This window comes from Camarhynchus parvulus, chromosome 13 (assembly GCF_901933205.1).
Source record: "Camarhynchus parvulus chromosome 13, STF_HiC, whole genome shotgun sequence".
Lineage (NCBI taxonomy): Eukaryota > Metazoa > Chordata > Aves > Passeriformes > Thraupidae > Camarhynchus > Camarhynchus parvulus.
This window is the reverse complement of record NC_044583.1, coordinates 18,134,947-18,155,237: the sequence shown is the minus strand read 5'-3', so window position 1 is coordinate 18,155,237 and position 20,291 is coordinate 18,134,947. Positions and strand designations below refer to the sequence as shown.

Below are 20,291 nucleotides of genomic sequence, written 5' to 3'. Positions count from 1 at the left end.
CAGAACAGCGCAATGCAGGTATTTGTAACAGCTGTTCAGTTTGTCCATGCAGTCTCTGAGCCTGGCCTGGCCACCATGGGCTGTGACTGCCTGGCAAGAGCTGTGTCTGTCTTCTGTGTGTCGACAGGGACCAGCTCCACATGGCACTGCCTGGGCACGGCTTTGGGGTCATCCTGGGCAGACAGCCTTGGAGGCTGTTTTCTGTGGACTCCTGTCAGTGAAATGCTCCCCTTCCATCAGGCATTGTCTGTTAGAACGAAAGGCACTGTCCTTTAAAGCTTGCAAAGCATGTAAAAAAAAAAGATGTTTTGAGACTACAAAATTAAGGGTCAGTTTCGGCTATGCTAAACCAATACACTTTTTTCCCCCCTTCTTTAGTATTTGACCTTGAATTTTTTTTTTTTACATGTCTGCAACTCAGGCAGGGCAAGCTGTCTCTGCTGCAGTCCTTAAGGGGCCAGGCCATAATAGTTGTGCCAGGGTGGGGAAGGCTGTGCTTACAAGCATTGTGAAGTTCTTCCATCAAGTAATTTAGGCTTTTTCCTGTTGTATGCTAGAGATTAAGCTGAGACTCTGCCTCTGTGTACAGAGGAAGAGGGGAATAGAGAGATGGTTGTAGAAATCTTTAAATTTCTACATTTTAAAATTTTTAAATATGCAATGTTCTTTCCATTTAAGGACTTCAGTTGTTTTGGGGCTTTTCTGACCAGCCAGTGGAGAGGTATTTCTGCAGCAGCAGATTTTTTCCTAGTGAGGAGCAGAGCTGGGATTTTAGATAAATACACTTATGGTATGTGAACCTCTGCCTGCACCAGAGCAAGGCAGCGATGGCGATGTGCTGTGCAGGAGACAGGGATAGCTGTCAGCACAGTCCTGCCTGGTGCCAGACCTGCTGGAGGACTGGGCAGAGAGCAGAGGATCCATGGGGAACACTGGAGGTGCTCTGGATAGCCTTCCTGGGAATGATGAGTCCAAGGCAGAGAGGCATGGAGTCTCCACCCCACTGTGAAGTCCTGTTGCTTGAAAGCCAGCAAGGCTGGGGGAGAGCAAGCACACTGTGACATTACCTGGGGTGCCTTCTATGGAGCAGGGAAAGGTGTGTTGTGAGTAAGCAGGAAAAGGTGACTTTCCCATGACAATGACACTCACTGAAGACACCCATACCCTCTCACTGATGAATTAATTCCGCTCCAGCTTTACAGCTCCTTGGGCTGGCCTTTCCTGGGGCTGTTTGCACAGGCAGGGCGATGCGGAGGGAGGTGGCGAGGCTGCAGCACACGGAGTGGGGCAGCCTTCCCCTCGCCCCCCGAGGGGCTGGGGAGCAGCTGGGGAGCGGCTGGCCATGGGACATCCAGCCCCAGCACTGCAGGAGGGACCAGAGCGTGGAAGACACCAAACTAAAGCTTGTTTTCAGACACAAACTGCACTGCAAGCCACTGCACAGACACATGGGGCAGAGAGGACATTTACCTTCGGGTTAACGGAAGACAAAGTCTTCATGACATGTTCACTACATTGCTAAGACTGGGAAAAATGTCAAATAAGGAATGAAACCTCTGGCCTGTCAAAGCATTTAAATAAAAGCATTATTCCTGGCATTACCACATTAGCAATGCTTTGGTCAATCTCAGTCTTGGAAAGACCACACCAGCAGTGCAGTTGTTCCTGAAGACAGTTCCCGCTTAAATCAAGTGTGATTTCAGTGGTAGAGACATTCAAAATACACATTTAAATTCCCATCTGGCTTTGGAAGCCAAACTCCATCAGATTCAGTGAGCTGCAGTAGTTTTAACATGATGGTGAATGTATTTTTCAGGCTCGACTAGTAAAGCATCTGGATTCACCAGCACCTGGTTGTTACAGCTTGGTGTCCACATCTGTCTGCACACTGGCCACCGACCATGCCAGCCCTGCTGGGTACATGGAGAGAGCACTAAATGGGCAGGAAACCTTTGCTGCCTCCTTGCAGCTAAGGAAGGAGCTCATCTCCATCTCCTGTGCCCACCCTCACAGAATGTTTGCAGGAGCTGTCTGTAAGCAAAGGCCACTTTTGTCACAATGCATTGGTGAAGACCCTGCATCTGGGAGCCACCTCTTCCCCCTGGGGAACCAGCCATGAGCCCATCCATGCGGGAATGCCAACATCTGCAGAGCCCTGTGGCACAGCTGTGGGCACCTCTCAGCACAACGCAGCTCAGCCTCTCAGCATGATGCAGCAGCTGCCTGCGTGGTGACACCAAGGGCTGTGGCACCTGCCAGCCAAGCCAAAGTAGTGAAAACTATCTTATCCACTGTCTTGTGGTCCCATTCCTGGCCTCAGGAGAGGCAACATGATAGGATCTGAGTCTAACCAACTGTGGCCAATTGCAAGGCAACCCCCACAGCCTCTCCCCCCATGCTCAGGACCCTTGGGCTGTGGGGATGAGCTGAGGGAGTGGTGCCCCAGCTCTCCTCTGTGCCCTGGGCTGCTGGCAGGGTCCCAGCAGCAGAGGACGAGTCCACGGCCTGACATTGTGAAGGTGGATGGGTGGGTGAGCCCCAGTGCCATGAGGAGGTCCCCTGCAGGGGCTGAGCTGCTCTCAGAGGTTGATGTTCTGATTGTCCTCCCTGTGTGGGCCTCCACTTTTTGTCATGGTCTCTTGGATGCTGTCATGGTGAGGTCTTACCCTTGGGGATAGAAAAGGATGATTGAACTGTGAGGAAAAGCCCAGGCAGTGCCAAGACCCCATAGAAGTACAGCTGCCTTGGAGCTCCCCACTGCCTGGCATGAGCTGCCACTCACTGCACAGCTCCTCCAGCCCTGAGTGCCCCAAGCTCCTCCAACACAGCCCCCCCCCCCTGCCCTGGGCCCCCAAAAACTGTCAGAGGCTTTGGCAAGGGCCAGTGCCTCTTCTGCTGCCTCTGGATCAAAACTTACTTTTCTCTGTTGAAAACAATGAAGTCTCTCTGGAGCATTTCCAGGTGCTTCTGGAGGTGGCTGGCCTTTCATATTGGAATGGAAAAATAAAAGATATAGGGAATAAATTCACAGTTTATACAGAAGAACATTGCAAGGGCAGTTTCAATGACACATGGCAATATGTTTAGGCACAGAGCATCTTTAGCCCTGCAGTGGGGAGAATGGCATTAAGGCTCTCCTCTTGCAGTAAAGCAGTGCATACACGTTCTGCCCTTCACCACAGGGAAGATAGAAAGAGTTTTAGGAATAGTTGGTCACAATGGAATTCTGTTCAGTTTACTGTGGTCTTGCTAGATGGCACTCACTGAAAAATGAAAGGCCTACCATGCTTGAACCTGTTTGCTCTCACCTGGGATGAATTAATTTTGCTTGCGTCTTTCTCCTTCTTAGCCAAGCGCTTTTTTTTTTTGTGAAGAGGTTTGGATTCCAGGATCATTTCTTCCAGTTCAAAGGTTGGGTCACAGTTCAGTCTGCCTTTCTGGAGGGGAGAGAGAAATGGCCTTAAGTGATCAGAGCCTGTCTTAAGGACTGCGTTTGGGAGCTGAATTTTGTAAAAAAAATGCACTAATTATAATTGCACATGCAGCAAAGAGCACTGGCTATACTCCTGATATACTTTATCAGTCCCTTCAGATATGGACCATATTCAAGGTGTCACAGTGGCTCCTTTTGTGCTCCTGCTTCTACTCTGCCCTTTGCCTGCTTTGGAGTGGCAATGAGGATGAGGACAGTGTCCTGGCTGGGTTGTGCCTTTTTGAGAGTAGCACAACAGCCCAGTGGAACTGGTCTTCAAGCAATAGAGAATCATACCCAGCACAGAGAAACCCAGCAACAAGGGCAGATTTACAATTAATAAATATTCATAGTTTAGCCCAACTTCTGCTGAAAACCAGTTGGAGTAGTTGGACTATTCTTTATAAGCGTTATGTTACTTATGTGCTGTTTTAATTCAATTTAAAAACGCCCATAAATACAACTCCAGTGCATGTGCTATTTACTGTTAACAATGAGCTTGTTGGGGAAGCATTGCAGGAGAAAACAATTCCCATAAGATGGTGGGTGATCTCCAGGCTGCTGCTGAGTCCATGCTGGTGCACTAGGATTTTGGATGTGGGGAGCTGCATTGCTCAGAGCATGGGTCAGCACGAGAGGGCTCACAGGCGCTATCCCTCCCACACAGATGCACAGCCCAGTGGGCTGTAACACCAGTTCTGCACCCAGAAATTCCGGGAACATTGCAGACAGGGCATATCGGTTTTGGGGCACCCACACTATAGTCTCCCTCCATTACTCTTTGCTACACACTCATGGAAGAGACAGCTCTGACTGGGTCTCTCTTTTCTCCTTGTGAAATGTGATGCTTCAGTGGAAATTTGTCAGAATGTCCCAGTGCCAGGTGTGAGGAACCTTTACACTCAAATGGCCTTACCACAGGAATGAATTCTGGCAGTATTCTTTTCTGGAGAACAGCATCCCAGTTCACATCAGACAGGTACGGGAAGGACTGGATGTCCTTCAGCTGAGAAAAACGTTTCTCGGGGTTCAGCTCGAGCAGCTGCAGCAAGAGTTAAAGGGGAGAGATGAGACCATCCTACAGGGCACACATTCTGTGGAGCACAGCTGAGGACACATGGTGCCAGAGACACTGCATTGATGCTGGCATTTGGACCAGTGCCTCTCCTGCTCTGGCTCAGAGTCCCTTCACCAGGGTATGCGACAGGCTCACAAGCTCTGCCTCTGCTTATTCCCATTTTTGCAAATTACTTTTATCCCCATTGTAGGAGCAGGCAATGAGGCAGTACAGTGGCATTAAACAATTTGTCCAATGTTAAAAATAAGCATTTGTTTGGAATGGGAAGTTCCACTCAGGTGTTTGTGCTCTGCTTTTAGTACTGGATCAGTAAAATCTCCTCTTTTCTCACTCTACTAAAGTAATACTCTTATTCCAGTGTGAAAGTGTGCCTTCACACTGCTCATTTTCATATTTTTTTAATATTGCTGTAGGGATTACTTGTGTGGAAGGAAAGGGTTGAGGTGGTCTCTGTTCAAGGATTATACATTGCATAAACTCCTGATACCTTGCACTCCTAAAACTCAGCAGGAAAACCAGATGATCCAAATGCTTTGGGGAATTTACAGGCAAGGTGACCTGCACAGCCCTGCCCTGGCGTGCAGCCAGCCCCAAGCACTGTCCCCAGAGCCCAGCTCCCTCTGCAGAGCCCTGGGCTCCAGCCCAGCCCAGCGCTGCAGCTCCGCAGGACAAACACAGAAATCCACAGGGCATGGAAGGAGCCGCAGCTGGCTTCATATCTAATACATATGGCTGCTAAACCAGATGCAAAGGAGCACTGGGAAATTTAAATAATTGCGACATTGTATTATTTATTCACAAGGGAGCCTCCATGACTTGCGGCCTGCTGTGGTCCAGGTTTTCCTGCTGGAAAACCAGCAGGAAACACATTGCCAGCATAGCAACACACAGGACATCTGCAGCAAATATTCCTGTATTACTGTTAGGCGTAATGAAATACTGGCTTCATTGAATTTTCAACAAATGGAGATATTCTGCAATTTTCTTTCTGGAAAATACACCATGATTCTGTCTCAGCAAAGAATTGATGGTCTCTTTTTGTTAAAATGTTTGATAATCTATTTCATTAGAAATTACAGAATACATATATATATGTTATTTGGAACAAAAACCAGTTGAAAGCTACATGAAGTACTACTTCATTGCCCACACTTATTTGAGATTAAAAAACTATTTACATACTTCCTTGAAATTTGCTGCCAGTGCTGCTATGCAGGGTGTAAGTGCTCAGCTTTGCTGCCACTGTTAAGCCCATGTCTTGTTTATTAAAGCTATGGCTTCATTTCAAATGGGATTTCAGCTTCAAAATTATTCCAGTAATGATTTTGAAGCAATTTTTGTAACAGCTTTATTGAAAAAAAATTGCAGTGGTGCATAAGCCACATGGCATCAAAAGATTACAACAGCGTCAGTACTTCTTGCAAATATTTCCATTACTGGAAAAAATGTTTCTTGAGGATTAAAAAAATGTGATTCTTGGACTAAATGTATTGACACATGTATCAATATCTGTTTCTAAGTCAGTTAATTCCAGAGTGCAAAGTTCTGGAAGCCAAGGCTGCCCGTGTCCTTAGAGAAGCTGCAGCAGCAGCTGCCCCCCCGGGAGCAGTGCAGCTCGCTGCCATCACCTTCGTGCAGCTGGCATTTGTCACACAGTGGGCTCTGGAGGTCCCTGACCTGGCCCTGGCCATTTGCAAGCGCTCCCCGCCGTGCAGGGCTGTGAGTGGCAGGAGCACTGGCGCTGCCAGCCCCCTCACCTTCCTGATCAGCCCCACCATGTCCGGGCTCCACGCCGCCGGGAACGTCACCGCAGCTGTCCTGAACACGCGAGCGATTTCACTTGTGGAAGTGTTGGACCGAATGTGGTATGGCCTCTGTGGAAAACACCACAAGACAAGCATGAATTTATCTGCTTTTCAGACTTCTTGAGAAATCTGGTTAGAGCACAGAAGCTTCATACAGTCTCACTGTCCAGTCCCCAGCCTCCTGTGGGACATCTCTCCCTGTGTGACCATGGCTCAGTCGAAAAAACAAAATGTCAGCAAGAACTACACTAATAACTGGACATTTAACAGCAGGACAGGCAGGAGCAAACCCCAGAAGTCAGAGTTCTCAGCCAGTGGGAATTTGCTTGGTCTTTTCAGTGTTTTTATCTTATTAGGCTGTGACACATACTGCTGTGGTTAGACCACTCCTGATACTCCCTGTAAAACGTTTTTCACTCATGCTGGGGACGATGCCAGTGAAAAGAAGACAAATATCCCCCAGAATAAAATCAGCTCAGAAAAGGATGTCCCAGGAAGGGTCATCAGCCTCAGGCGGGCGTCAGGACTCAGGGTGACAGTCCCTTTTGCCCCGTGGCTGCTGTCATGTCACTGGGACAGGTGAGCCACTGCAGAGCATTACACGGCCCAGTGGAGCACCAGGGACTCCTCCTGCAACCACATGCAGTGCACAGCCAGCGAGTGACACAGTGACACATGCAGTGTAGAGTGCAGGTGAGGTCACCTCCCCATTTACTTTCCATCTGCAATTCTGCCAAATTATCTGGAGAGAGAAATTAAAATGGCAGTGTTTCCATCTTGAAAGTTTTGATTCACAGATTTTTACCTTATTTTGGGGGGAAGAAGGCAGGAGTGTATTAAAGGTACATTTAAAGAATAGTAGCTATAAATAGTGAGATCAGATCAGGTGCAGTGTGCTTGATGTGTGCCAATACCAGAAGGACCTCAAGGCCCCCTTCCCTTCCCCTGTGCGGCAGCACCCAGGTGCCACCATCTCGCCACAGCTGCGCCATCAAGTATGAGCACAAGACAGCGTTTCCTCTCCTGCCTTTAGAAACAGTGCCATCAGGTCAAAACCCAACGTGATTCACAGTCCTGCCATTCATTTAGCATTATAGATGGAAAGCTCAAATATTGCATTGAGATGTTTATTGTTTCAGTTACCCAACAGGTCAGACAGCCGCATCTCCTCAATGTCTGCTAAACTGATCTCTTGCAACTGAGACACACAAATTCAAATGAAAAAATCTGTTCATCAAAATGTCTTCAGCAAAGACTGCTGACAAGAGGTTTTAAAAACCATATTTTGCATACTCATACTGAAAGAAGCTTCCAAGTCTGACAAGATCTTAAATGTTCCCCTTAAATTACATTCTTTTGTTTAGAATACTGTAATTTAAAAAAATTTGTCCCACTTTTTTCACAACACTTTCAAAACACTCATGTATTTGTCTATCTACAAAGCTCTCAACCTTGCCCATGTCAGCAGCAGATGGCACAGGCAGGGATTGGACTTTTCCCATCATTTGCTCCAACTGCTCAGTCTTGTTACAACAGCAGCAAGTTTTATTTTCAAGTTTTATTTTTCCTTGGAGAATAGAAGCTCCAAGTGAAGGATATTGCACCCCAAACTTCAAGAGCTGTTTCTTGTTTGCCTTGCCCCCTTATATCAACCCAGAGGGCCTCAGCTGCACAGGGAACTGCCACAAGATGCTGCTCTGTATTGCAGCAGCTTCTCTGAGCTCTTAGCCATGATCACAAGAGCCCTGGTGAAGATGTGATCTCTGCTTCCTCTGCTGTAATAAGTCCTAAAGCCTTGAATTCAGCTTGGCCATCTCATCTCTGCTGTAAAGCATTAACCCTCCCAACAGCGTGTCCAAGGGCAGAGCAAGCCAGGCCATGAGCCACACACATACCCGAGTTCTGAGCAGCTCGTAGGCAGTGACTCCCAGTGACCACCAGTCCACGGCAAAGGAGTAGCTGGTGGGTTTTGTGGAGCTAAACATTTCAGGTGCTGTGAAATACAGGGGGAAAAATTGCCTTGCTGCAATCCGCAGTGGAAATGAGCCACAGAGAACCCTGATCCCTGCCCTTCCCGTGCTGCCATGCTCCTGCACCCGGGCCACCCAGGAGCCCACAGCCCTCTGCACGTGAAACTCTCTGTGCTTCTCTGCCCCAAAGCCCAGAAAGAGCAAATTCCTTTTACTGACGCAGGAGCTGCCTACCATTCACAGTAAATGTGCTCCAGAATAAGCACATTCACTCAGCCTAGGCATAAGGTGGCCCAAGTCTCTTCACCCTGCGAAGTAGGGCACACATTCCCCAGCTGCACTGAGGCATTTCTGGGGAGGGACTCCTGTCCCCACCCTGCATCCCCTCCCCAGGGTGCTCCTCACTTCAAACTCTGTATGTTTTGATGTGGATCAGGAAGAAAAGAGTCCCAGCTCTAACCAAAACTGTCTTCACCTGTGTCCCACCACAGCACTCCCCCCAAGCCCACAAAAAGGAGATTCCAGAACATGGAACTGCCATTGGTTCTCACCCATGTAGGGCTTGGTGCCAGCGATGGTGGTGACAGGGCTGTCCTTGGTCAGCATGGTGGCAATATTGAAATCAGTGATGTGCACGTGTCCTGAAAGACAGAGGCCAACATGTAACAGGCTTGGCTTTAATTTCACACAAGAAATAGCTCTGAATCAGAAACATAAAGTAAAATACTCAATGGAAAGGAGTTTCCAGGTAAAAAAATCTGGTGGGAGAACTGATATAAAATATTTCAGCTTGCAGGCTGCTTGCAGATATCTCTTGTTTCAAATATCCCCTTATTTTCCCTTTGGGGAACCAGAAAATACAAGAGTTCTCCAAAAAGTAATTTAGTGGTGATTGTTTTGAGTCTTCCTATATTTCAGGATCAGCCTGGCAAAGAAAATGAACTCTGTGTGTGTCCAAAGCTTTCTTGGCTTTTCGAAGTTTGTTGGAAGACAAACCTCTGCTGTCATGGATGAAGAAAAAGAATACTACAAGTCACAGTCAAAAGGACACTGGAGCCAAGGGTATATCCCCAGAAAAAACACTCTGAAACTTCTGCAAGAGAGAGTTAAAAAAATCACAGTGAGCAGAGAACAGACTCAAAATTCATCCCAAGTTGTAGCATCATTATAAAAGTTAGTAGCTTGTGTCTTGGGCTGAATGCAGCTGCAGAGACTAACAGAGCCTTTTCCTCTTTGTTTTCCCTCTTCAGGGAGTGCTGACCTGCATTCCCATGGCCACAGCGATCCAGCTCGTCTCAGGAAGCTGTGTCAGCCCAGTCTGAGCAGCGCAGAGTTCTGGGACAATGGTGATGGGTCACCAAAGCACCCAGCAGTGAGGACTGACCAAAAGCAGCCCCGCATGGGCTGGGCAGTGCCAGGCTCCCGGCACGGCAGGGAGGACAGGGCTCTGCAGTCTGTGCAGGGGGCAACAGCCGGAGAAAGACGGAGCAGGGCACGACAGGGGCTCCAGCACCTGGAGGCAAAGCCACTTTGCTGCCAGCTCCTAAATAAATAATCAAGCAGTGCTCTGAAATTAGAGGTCATATGCAAACGGATCGAGTCTGGGCTCGGTGCTGCCAGGCAGCCTTGGTCACACACACCCTGTCACAGAGCCAGGCAGGGCCTCCCTCGGGAGCTGCACCATCTCTGCTGCAGCCTCTGAAGTCATAACAAATGCAGGCATGCCTCCTCCCTGCACTGGCTTTTCAAGCACCTTGCTCTAGCTGCTAATGAAGATTTCTCACAACAATACAGTTGCTTGGATTTAAAAAAAAATATGACCTAACAAAATGTTTTTCTTTACAAACTAAAAAATATCAGACAACTCTTCACTGTGAGATCTTTGCTGGGAAAAAGTGTGACTGAAGAGCCATGCAAGAATATAGTCAAGAGTTTTGCCTATGAAAAACTATAGAAAATCCGATAGCAACATTTATAAGATACCTAGACCCTAATCCTCTTCAGAGCTCCCTCCCCATGCCAAATGCTCAAGGAAATATTAAATATGTGACCAAGGCTTATCCACTGCACCATAATTAATTCTGTTTGTGCACAAACCCTGCAGTGACACAAGCATTGCCCTTCAAATGATGCATTTTGAGTAAGTTTTAAACAAGAACCAATAAAATGTTAAAATCAGGTGTGCTGGGCTCCTGATCCCAAGCAGCACCAAACATATGGGCCCTGCCAGTGTCTTGTAGGGACACCATCAAGTCAGTGAGCCAAAGAAGGTGTTGGCTAAAACACCAAGGCAACCCCAGGAACACCACAGCACCACAGGCTGCCCAGTGCCCTGAAGGTACAAGACACTGCTGCTCAAAAAGCAAGAGACAGCAAGTGAGCACAAAAGGATGGGATGATCCTGCTCCCAGCTGGGCTGAGCAGGAGAGCCCAGCACCAAAGGATGGCAGCAGCCAGCACCGAGAGCGCAGCTTGTCTCCTGCTATACATTTATATAAAGATATTCAGTCTCCTGACTGCTGCTAAATATTCGCACGACCACAGAGCACCTGGCACTTACCGTGCTCATCCAGTAAAATGTTGTCGGGCTTGATATCTCTGAGAAACAAAGCAGAGAAGGAGAGACAGCCATTAGTCTGGAGAAGTGACAGGAAGCACGGCTGCTGGCACCCCAGGAAAGCAGGCTCTGGGACACTGGCAGCGACACTGCACCCTCAGGGCCTGGGGCTTCCCAGAGCTGATGTTCCCCTTTGGTTCGGGTGCAAGAGGGTGACCAGTGACTCAGCACCAGCAGCAGCGGGTGTGCTGCCAGGCTGCAGGGGTCTGGGCGAGCAGCACTCAGCTAAGGGCACCCACAGCTCAGTTAGAGAGTCTTTCTGTAGTTTCCTCCTGTCACTTTTCAATCTATTTCAATACTGTATGAGAAGGGGTCCCCAGTACAATAAATTAACATCATTGTTCTAGATACAAATGGGTTACCCACAGGTTTTATTCCTAAGTAAAAGGACCCAAAAAATAATACCTATAGCAATGCCGTAAGGAAACACTTTAACTGAAGGTAGAAAGCATACACCTGATACTCCGATACAGCCACAGTGTCACCTGAGTGACTTTACAAGCCATTACCTGGCTTTAATGAGCTCATTACACCAGTCCCATTGAGCACCTGGCCAGCTGATGCCCCAGAGAAAAGGTGCCAGCCAGCAGGCAGGCAACAGGTGCAGTGACCTGTGCCAGCTGGTGCTCCCCACCAGGCACAGGAGGTCCAAGTGAAGAAATGAACACATTTAGGATTTTATCTTTAAAAATTCTATCATTAGGATACAGTTTGAGTTCTCCAAGCCACCTGGAATCAAAGCCCCACAATATATCTAATTGTCATCTAATAGCTTACAGTCTTCTGGCATCTTGTTACCCAACAACTTCCAGTGGGTTATAAACACTGGTTCCCTTCCTGGTGCCATCCCATCATACAGGTGGGTATAGGGACAGGCATCATTAACAGAGCAGGACAGTGTCAGGTAAGCAGCTGATTTTCCCCCTAAGCACAGTGGAACTGTTTCCTTTTTTTTTCAAAGTTATTACTTTTTAATTTCTATTGTGTCTGTTTCTGATCTCCCTCAGTCTGGCATACAGCCTCTGAAATTACACCAGCACAGTAAGATCATTCTCAGGTTGCAAACAAATACCAGAGATAATTCTTGTTATCGCTTATTTGTATATTTCTTTTTTATAAGCTGGTTATATAGTTTCCTAACCTAAAAGATATTAATATTTCCCATTCTTTTACATCTAGGTGGGAAATAATTACAGCCTGAGTTTGGTGTCTCTGCACAGTTTTGTTCAGCCAAACAAAACCATTGTTTCCCTGTCTCCTGATGTTCCCAATTACAGCTGTTGCAGTGTAATTGCCTCAGACGAATCACTTTATCAATCAAATACTATCCCACTGGATTACAGTGTTAATTGAACAACTTGCATTACAGTGTTAATTAAATAACTTGCAGATTTTACAGCCTGCCATACATGTTTTGTTGTACTTGATTTACCTTAAACACATGCAGCTGTGTGAAAAGCACACTGCAACCTCACCTGCCGTTTCTCCCACTCCTATTCACGCTGGGGCAAAGATCCACGCAGGTAAAGCAGAAAAGCAGCAGTGTGAAAGAGGAGACCCTGAGGGGGTGGGAGCTGTGCCCCGGCCTGGCCCCCACTGCAGCAGAGCTGAGCCGCTCCAGGCTCTTGTGGTGCAGGGACAGGCAAGGGGTCGTTCTGCCCTCACACCCTGGACATGGCAGCTGGACGCTGTGGACAGGACAGGCACTCACCCTCACCAGCTCCCCACCTGTGTGTGCCTTCCCCACTAACAACCAGGGCCGTTTCAGTTGTACACTTTCCATGCTTAATTCTTATACTGCACAAGAATGCTCATCCGGAGTGGTATTTCTAAATGAAGTGACCTTCTTCCTGCAATTACTGATCCTCACAGACCCTCTCTGATCACCCTCCCTGACAGCAGCTAACTTGGCTAAACTCTTGGGCCCCTGAGCTTTGTGCTGTCCATGACAGCAGCAGAAGAGCCATGTGTCTATCCATCCGCAGCCAAACCCTGCTTCCCAGCCAGGGAAACCTCTGCCTCCTCTGCTATTCTGCAGGTCTTCAAAGGTGTGGGAAGAGCTCAGGCATTTTTTTCACAGGCCATGAGAAATTGTGGTAGCCAAAAAGAAACTCTCAGCACTTCTAAAAAGGTATTTACCTCATACAGGAAAAAGTTGTGTTTGGGCCCAGTCCTTGTATTTTGGTGCAATACAGAGGGGGGCAAAGGGAGACATCTTCAAGCATGAGCACAGGAATTCTGAGTTCTGACACCTACTCTCCCTGGGTGTGGATGGACATTAATGAGTTACAGCTAATTAAAACCTATCAGAGACATATTTTTGCAGGATCAGTGGGCAATCAAATATGCTATTTCACAGCTATCCCAGAGGGACAAATCAGATGGTCTCTGCTGTATTTTAAATACTTTTCTGGGGGAAGCCTTGTGTTTCACATAAAAGCAAATACACATAGGAGAATATGTTGTTTATCACTTAAGCTTCTATTTGTTGTTTCACATAAAGGAGTAACAAGCCTGCCTGTGGCCTGGCTGACCTGTGGATGATGTGCCTGCTCTGCAAGTAGTCAAGGGCCAGCACCAGCTCACAGATGAAGAGTTTCACAGTTGCCTCTTGGAACTGCACGTTTTGTTGGAGGTGGTAGCGCAGGTCCCCTCCAAGCAGCAGGTCAACCACCATGAACATATCCTCTTCATCCTGGAATGAGTACCTAAAACAGCACACACGTGCTTCAAGGACAGTAGCATTGAAAAAGGACAGGTAATAAAGGAACATGTGGTACCTCTGGGAATACTCATCATTTCTTGGAATTTTTCTCTCCAAATTTCACGACCTTTCCATGCTCTGTTTCTCACTATTGTCACACTTGTGACAACAATAATTCAGTCTCAGGTCCATAACAGAGTCAGAGCAGATTGTATGAACAACTCAGGATGGGCATTCTGCCTTCTCTGAGCACCAACAGGAGGTGACCACAGGAGCCAGGCAGAGGAGCCTGGAGCTGCACCCTCGGCCAGACCCAGCACTGAGGTCCCTGTGCTGGGGCAGCATCTGCCTGGGACCCCGTGTGCTCAGCACCACAGGGTGCAGCTGGTCTCTGCAGGTGCTCTGTGAGCGATCTCATTTGATGGACTGTGTCTCTCTGAGAGGGGCTGACAACCAGCTGTGAGCCCTTTTCTCATGGGCTTTTCCTTATCAGCACACTGACTGCTGGGGGTGCTGACCAGCACCACCAGCCAGACCACTGCTCCACACAAAGCTTGTAGGCTGTGAATCACCCAGAGTGCAGGAAAGACACAGGGATGCTAAAGGCATCCTGAAGCCAGGGCTGGCATGGCAAGAACAGCAGCAGGGACACTTGGATGGTTTGCTCTGTACAGATCTCTGCACAGACACACTGGTCAGCTTTCAGCTGCTGAGAGAGCTTTGCCTGGAGCTTTGTGTTCAGGTAGGAAAGACAAGGTTGGAGATATTATATGGGAGGTGCAGCTGCACCTTTACCATTCATACCCCAATAAGAACCACTCTAAATGGCAACAGCAGCAAAATACCAAGAGTTCACTGAACTGCACTCAGGTTACAGGAGATCTAAGGAAGAATTATTCAAAGATTTTGGATCTTCAGTGTCTTTTAGACTATTTTGTGTGTGTGTGTGTTTAGCATTGATAATTTCTACTTTATTCTAAAAAGAAATCCAATTTCCAATAAATGTAATTACCCACAACCCTAGAGGAATGCTGAAACTACACGATATTGGCCACTTTATCATGCAATATGTGAACTCACACCCCTTGGAATGTTACTGGTGTCCTCATAAAATTAAGAAGAAAGAAATGTCAAGGGATAACCAGCAAAGAGCTCTGCCTGGCCATCAATCCCACGCTGCCAGAAGTTGCTGGTGATTGCAAAGAGCTCCTTTAAATACAGGTGGGGTTGTGGTGACAGCCAATACCTGCCTGGGGGACACTGCAAAAGGACACAAGAATAAACTCTCTTGTGCTGTCTGAGAGGACAAGGGTGATAAGTGCTTAACTAAACAGGATTCCCCTGAAACAAGAGCCCCAGTCAGTGGAACACACCAGTTGCTCCCAGGACAGGCTTGAAGCAGATGAGGAGGGTCTGATCTCAAGAGTGTCTGCAATTGACTCAACCGGTGAGGCAAGGCACCACCTCTTACCATAAATTAACCAAGAAAGGGTGTTCCAGGCCCTGCATAATCTGCAGCTCCTTGAAAACATTTCTCACTTCATTTCGCTCAACACACTTCAGTTTGTTCATGTATTTCATGGCGTACATCTTCTTGGTGTCAGTCTTTTGCACCACACAGACCTAGGAGAGCAGTCAGGGGATAAAACAGAGACGATTTGTCAGCAAATTTGGGCAGGTAAAACCTAGTGACATGAGTGTTTTCCAGCAGCTCTGGCAGTGCTGAGACTGCCAGGGCACAACTCCATCCACCAATGCTGCGACGCTGACACTGCCTGGGAATTTCTTGGGAATTTCACCCAAAGAGAAATTTTTGGGGGAAGATAAGAAGAAGGAATTTATCATCAACAACATGGGAGACAGGGAATCACAGAGAAGTCAACATTTTATTTAATGCCATTCACTAACCATCATGTCCATTCCTCCCACACTGGTTACTGCTGGGAAGAGCCCCCTCCACCACAGAGCTACAGGTAAAACACTGGGACAAGCACCTGATCCTCACTTTCCTGAGAAGTGTTACTCAGTTCACAGGTAATCTTGGGCTTTGTTTAAGGGGTACTGGGCTTTGATGTGTGGCTACAGAATGGAAAAGGATTCGGGCTGATTCCTTTCTGATTACCAGGAATTGAAGGTCAAGGCTCACTGATAGCGCATGGGCTTTGGTTCTGTACTCTCACGTGAGCCACCAACTCATCTATTTCCACCCAGTTACATCTCCAGCTGCCCACATGGTGATTAATTTCCAAAACACTCACTTTTCCAAAGCTGCCTTTCCCAATAGCTCGCAAAATCTCAAAATGGTCGAAGGTAACTGCAAGAAAGAGCAACATTTCAATATTAAATGGCTGAGCAAGCATTTGATGAAATTATGTTATTTCTACTTTTTATCGCTATGAGCTTTTGCACTTCAGGGACAAAACTCACATGCTCAGCTCAAAATTCACCAGCTCAGATGAACTGGTTTAAGAGATGCAAAGAAAGATAATACAATTGCCATAAAGAAGCAACTGGTGTATAATCATGAAACACTGTTTTGTAAACAGGGGTCATATTTCTAAACCAAGGTTTAAGGAACAATGTTTAGATAAAAAATACTGACCTAAACAGCCATAAAAAACATCCTTAGCAAAGAGCAGTCAACACTGCTGAGGTCCCCAGGCTCATCTGCCCGGCAAAGTCAATGCTTTGAGGCTCAGGTTCCCTCATCCCTGTTGCTCACCCCAGCGCAGCCAGCGCAGCACCACATGGTCTGTTACAACTCATCTCCCTTTTCTCGCTGTTATTTCCCCAGTTTTTATTATATTCCCCCCCTCCCTCTCCCCTCCTCTGCTCTGCAGCTTCAGGAAAACTCTGCCACACGGCTGGGAACAACCATGCCAGTCCTTCCCCACCAGGGAGTGGGATGTGACACAGAGCCAGGCAGAGGAGCAATGACACAGCTGAAGCTCTGCTTGGTCCAAGGGTGATTTAACCACAACAGCTGCTGGTGGGCTGGAGACGACCCTGGCAAAGGCCCACAGACTGATGTGCACCCTTCTCAACCCACACTGTCCTCACCTTCTACCTATTTCTTCTTTATCTTGCAGCAAACTCGGCCAGCTGGGGGGAACATCTGGCTGCCATCCCCCAGGACACTTCCCACACCCTTCTGCCCAGGAGCAGCACAACAAAATCTGGCTTCTTGAATGGTCTCATCTTGACTACACTGGGAATCAGATCACCTTGTAGCCTTGAATCTTCTGTCTGGTTATTATATTTTCATCTCACTTGCTTATTATCCACACCTGTCTGCTCAGAGGAAATGCTGAGAGGAAAATAATCCTGTCACCCTACTTCAGCTGAAGGTAAACAGAGCCCTTCAAGAAGTTCAAACAGAAATTGTGGTGCTACAGAAAATAGTGAAATTATAGCAACAGCAGTTTGGGAAAATATGCAAGAATTGTTAGGACTGGCACTGGAGCACCTACACAACTCATGGGTCCCAAAGGAAAAGTCTCCCTGTGCCACAGCTGCAGAGATGGGATGGGTGCCCACCACTGGCTGCCTGGGGGAGGAACCTGCCCGTGCCATGGAGCAGTGTGCTGTTTCCTACTGTACCTAGAAGCTCTTAATTAATTACAATTTTAATTGAAATCAGAATGAGGACAAGATTGTGACATCTAAGGTGAGATAGCCTCTGGTTACCAATTTGCAAGATAATGGAAAATTCCCTAGGGGGCATCTCTGTTTCAGCTGTGTTTCTCTCCCCTCAGTATATTAAAACATGACTTATTAGAGAAAAAATGCAGTACCACTTTTTAAATTTGTACAGGGCCATGGAAACAGAACTGCACTAGTCTGCACACAGTGTCAGCATGCAAGAGTGGCCCTGAGCTCACTGAAACCTAACAAACTGACAGCAAACCACCCAAGACGGTCAGGAAAGGGTCCTTCCTGGCGCTGTGTTTCTCAGTCACAGAAGCTGGTGCTGTATGAACACTGAACCCAGAGACAGACCCAGCAGAGACCAGCCAGGAAAATCCCACAGCCAGAGCACACCACCCTGAGGAAGGTGGTCAGGAACACAACTGCTCATTAACCCAAGCAAGCATAAGCGGTTGCTTATGAGAAATGCCAATAATGAGCATTTAGATGCAGCAGGAACAAAATCTTCAGGAAAACTTCACGGCACAGATTTCTTTCGCACTACAGAAATGGAAAAAATATGAAAACCAAAGAAAAACTGTAAGCAGTTGCATTAATAATTTGGAAACTGAAGCTGGTTTTGCTGAGCAGCTGCAGACTGGCAGTGGCACCACAGGGCACATTGGAACAGCATTGATGGGTTACCCAGCTCTTTGTATGCTTTATGTTTATTACTATGTATTTGTATTTATCCAAATATGCATATTGTTGTTGTACCTAGGTGAAAGCCCATATGGCAGTCAGCAAGCTGACTCATGCAACAGCAAATATATTTATGGAGCAATCTTTTAATCTCTGTAATCTTGGCAGCACAGGGACCCTGGCCTCCAATACTGCTCCCAGCAGTAGTTTTCCAGCTCCTTTTCCAGCCAACCCAACCTGCAGGCTTGGCCTCCCAGTGCCTACAGGCAGTCCTGCCCAGCTGGGCAGCCACCAGGAACATCCATGGGAGCATCCATCGCTCCAGCCACCTTCCCACCACACTTGTACCACTGCTCCCTGCACTGAAACCTCCAGAAGAGACCTCTCCAGGCCCCAGAGCAGCAGCATTTTGTCCCTGCCTTCGAGGCGCCTGGCAGCGTCCCAGGGACTCCTCAACACCAAACCTCTGCTGAGAGTTTTGCTTCCAGAGCTGCTGGGAGGGGAGGCAAAAGGGGCCCCAACCCCAGAGCACAGCTCTGCGGGGAGCAGGGGCACACTGCCGCTGCTGCTGCTGTCCTCCACAGCCTCAGCTGACCTGGGACACCCAGGAGTGTGCAGCCTCAGCACAGGTGCTGGCTGGCCCCCTCACAGTCAGCCTGCACTGGAGAACCCTGCAGCCCAGACAGCAACAGGAAAAGTTCTTACCATCCTCATTCCCATCAAAGGGTGGTGACTTGCTGGAGGTGCTTGCCCCCATGGTGTGCCCAGCCCAGGCTCAGCACTCTCCACTCCTCTGGGTTCTGCTCCCACACTCGCAGCCTCTGGTACAGTTCTGCTGTGGGTCAGTCCTGCCAGACCTTGGCAATGTCCTGCTGACGCATCCTGCAGAAGGCACAAAGAAAAAGTTCATCATTTACAGCTTGCAAATGTCTCACTGGAGGTTCTCTGCTCTGAGGACAAGACTGACTGTCAGGGAAAAGCACATTGCAATGGAGCTCACTAGAGAAACCAGCAACACCAAAACCTTGCAACTCAGAGCAGGACTGCTGCCCACTACAGGAAGGGCAGGAACAGATCAGCAGACCCAAAGATCTGACCCGTGTTTTCTGTATCATCCAGCATGTACTTTGTAGCTTCAGGGGTGACTAATTGTACTGAGACCAATATCCAAAATAAATGGACATACTGACTTGGCTAGATAAAACCAAAAGGCACTATTGACTGCTGAGGTCATGTGGAGGGGTAAAAGCTATGGAAGAAGAAATTCACAGAATTCACCTTTTGATTTAAGCAGTTACACAAGTCTTTCATTTGGGGAAAAAAAAACCAAAACACCATACCATCCTGGTAATTCTAACAAAAAGATTCAATGTAAAATCAAGGTATAGTTTCCACTCAGGTTCTTCAGAGATTTTTGGATACAAACTATGAACAGAAGAGCAAACCTGAATTCTGGCTTGATGCTGGCTGCAGTGACTGGGTTTCCTCTCCCACTGCAATGGGACAGGTCTGTTCACTAGCAGGGAGTACAGGAGTTTTCCAATCTTTCCTGACATGTCTGTAGAGTTTACTGACACCTGAGAGAGCTTGAACATTCTGTAAGTTGCAGCAGCCACTATCTTTTTTAAGCATTCACATGCAATGCACCTTTATGTGCTTGTTTTTGATAGACATCCCTGTGACATACAACTTTATACCTTATACCTTGTTGCAAGTACAAAGCCTTAAAAGAACAAAATGAGGGAGTACCAGTGCAGCAAGATCTGGTCTGGGTCCAGCCCAGAGCATTCTCCAGGGCATCTGTATGTTCACTGAACATTTCCTCAGATCTACACATTGGAAACTACTAACTAACCTCACTTCTTTAAATTAACAAAATTATGGTTAATTTAAGCAGAAGCAGAAAAGCATCTAAGAAAGATGTTGGAGAAAAGAGAATTACTGGGAACTGGGTCTGTCATGGGATACAATGAGTTACCCCACCAGCATATGCAGCTCCTTTTCTCCAGGTAACCAAAACAAAATCTTAATTTCCCATCTCAGAACTGAAACAAGATCCAGCAAGAGAACAAATGAAGCAGCAAATGCTTACGATTCCCATCAGTGCTTCTGGCAGGAACAGATCGAGCCTTCAGTCTCAAACAAACCAACAGCAGTAACCCTTTTTGAGCCCCAAAACTTACTCTTCAGAATAAAAGTAGACCTTCAGCTGCAACAGCCATAAATCAGGTTCCCATATCACAGGTTCCCAAGGAAACTTCCTTGCACAGCAGTTTGGACCCAAGTTCATTTTTGAAAATACATCAATACATACAA

At 47.4% G+C, this 20,291-nt stretch overlaps 1 protein-coding gene across 1 annotated transcript; it reads right to left on the bottom strand.

Moving 5' to 3' along the window:
* Nucleotides 1-2,579: 2,579 nt before the first annotated feature.
* STK32A (serine/threonine kinase 32A) lies at nucleotides 2,580-18,732 on the bottom strand. Its single transcript, XM_030957514.1, has 12 exons — nucleotides 18,681-18,732; nucleotides 15,905-15,960; nucleotides 15,118-15,269; nucleotides 13,477-13,650; nucleotides 10,886-10,923; nucleotides 8,877-8,966; nucleotides 8,251-8,348; nucleotides 6,308-6,424; nucleotides 4,389-4,514; nucleotides 3,309-3,437; nucleotides 2,918-2,982; nucleotides 2,580-2,667 (listed from the first exon to the last, which is right to left on the bottom strand). Exons 1-12 carry the CDS (start codon nucleotides 18,730-18,732, stop codon nucleotides 2,580-2,582), a joined length of 1,185 nt encoding a protein of 394 aa, XP_030813374.1.
* Between the last annotated feature and the right edge of the window lie 1,559 nt (nucleotides 18,733-20,291).

Coding starts and splice junctions, on each gene's coding strand:
- STK32A (XM_030957514.1), bottom strand. CDS start 18,732: ATGGGGGCAAGCACCTCCAGCAAGTCACCACCCTTTGATGGGAATGAG. Junction 13,651..15,117: donor CCTTTCTTGGTTAATTTATG/GTAAGAGGTGGT, acceptor GTGCTGTTTTAG/GTACTCATTCCAGGATGAAG. Junction 8,349..8,876: donor TGGCACCAAGCCCTACATGG/GTGAGAACCAAT, acceptor TGTATTTCACAG/CACCTGAAATGTTTAGCTCC.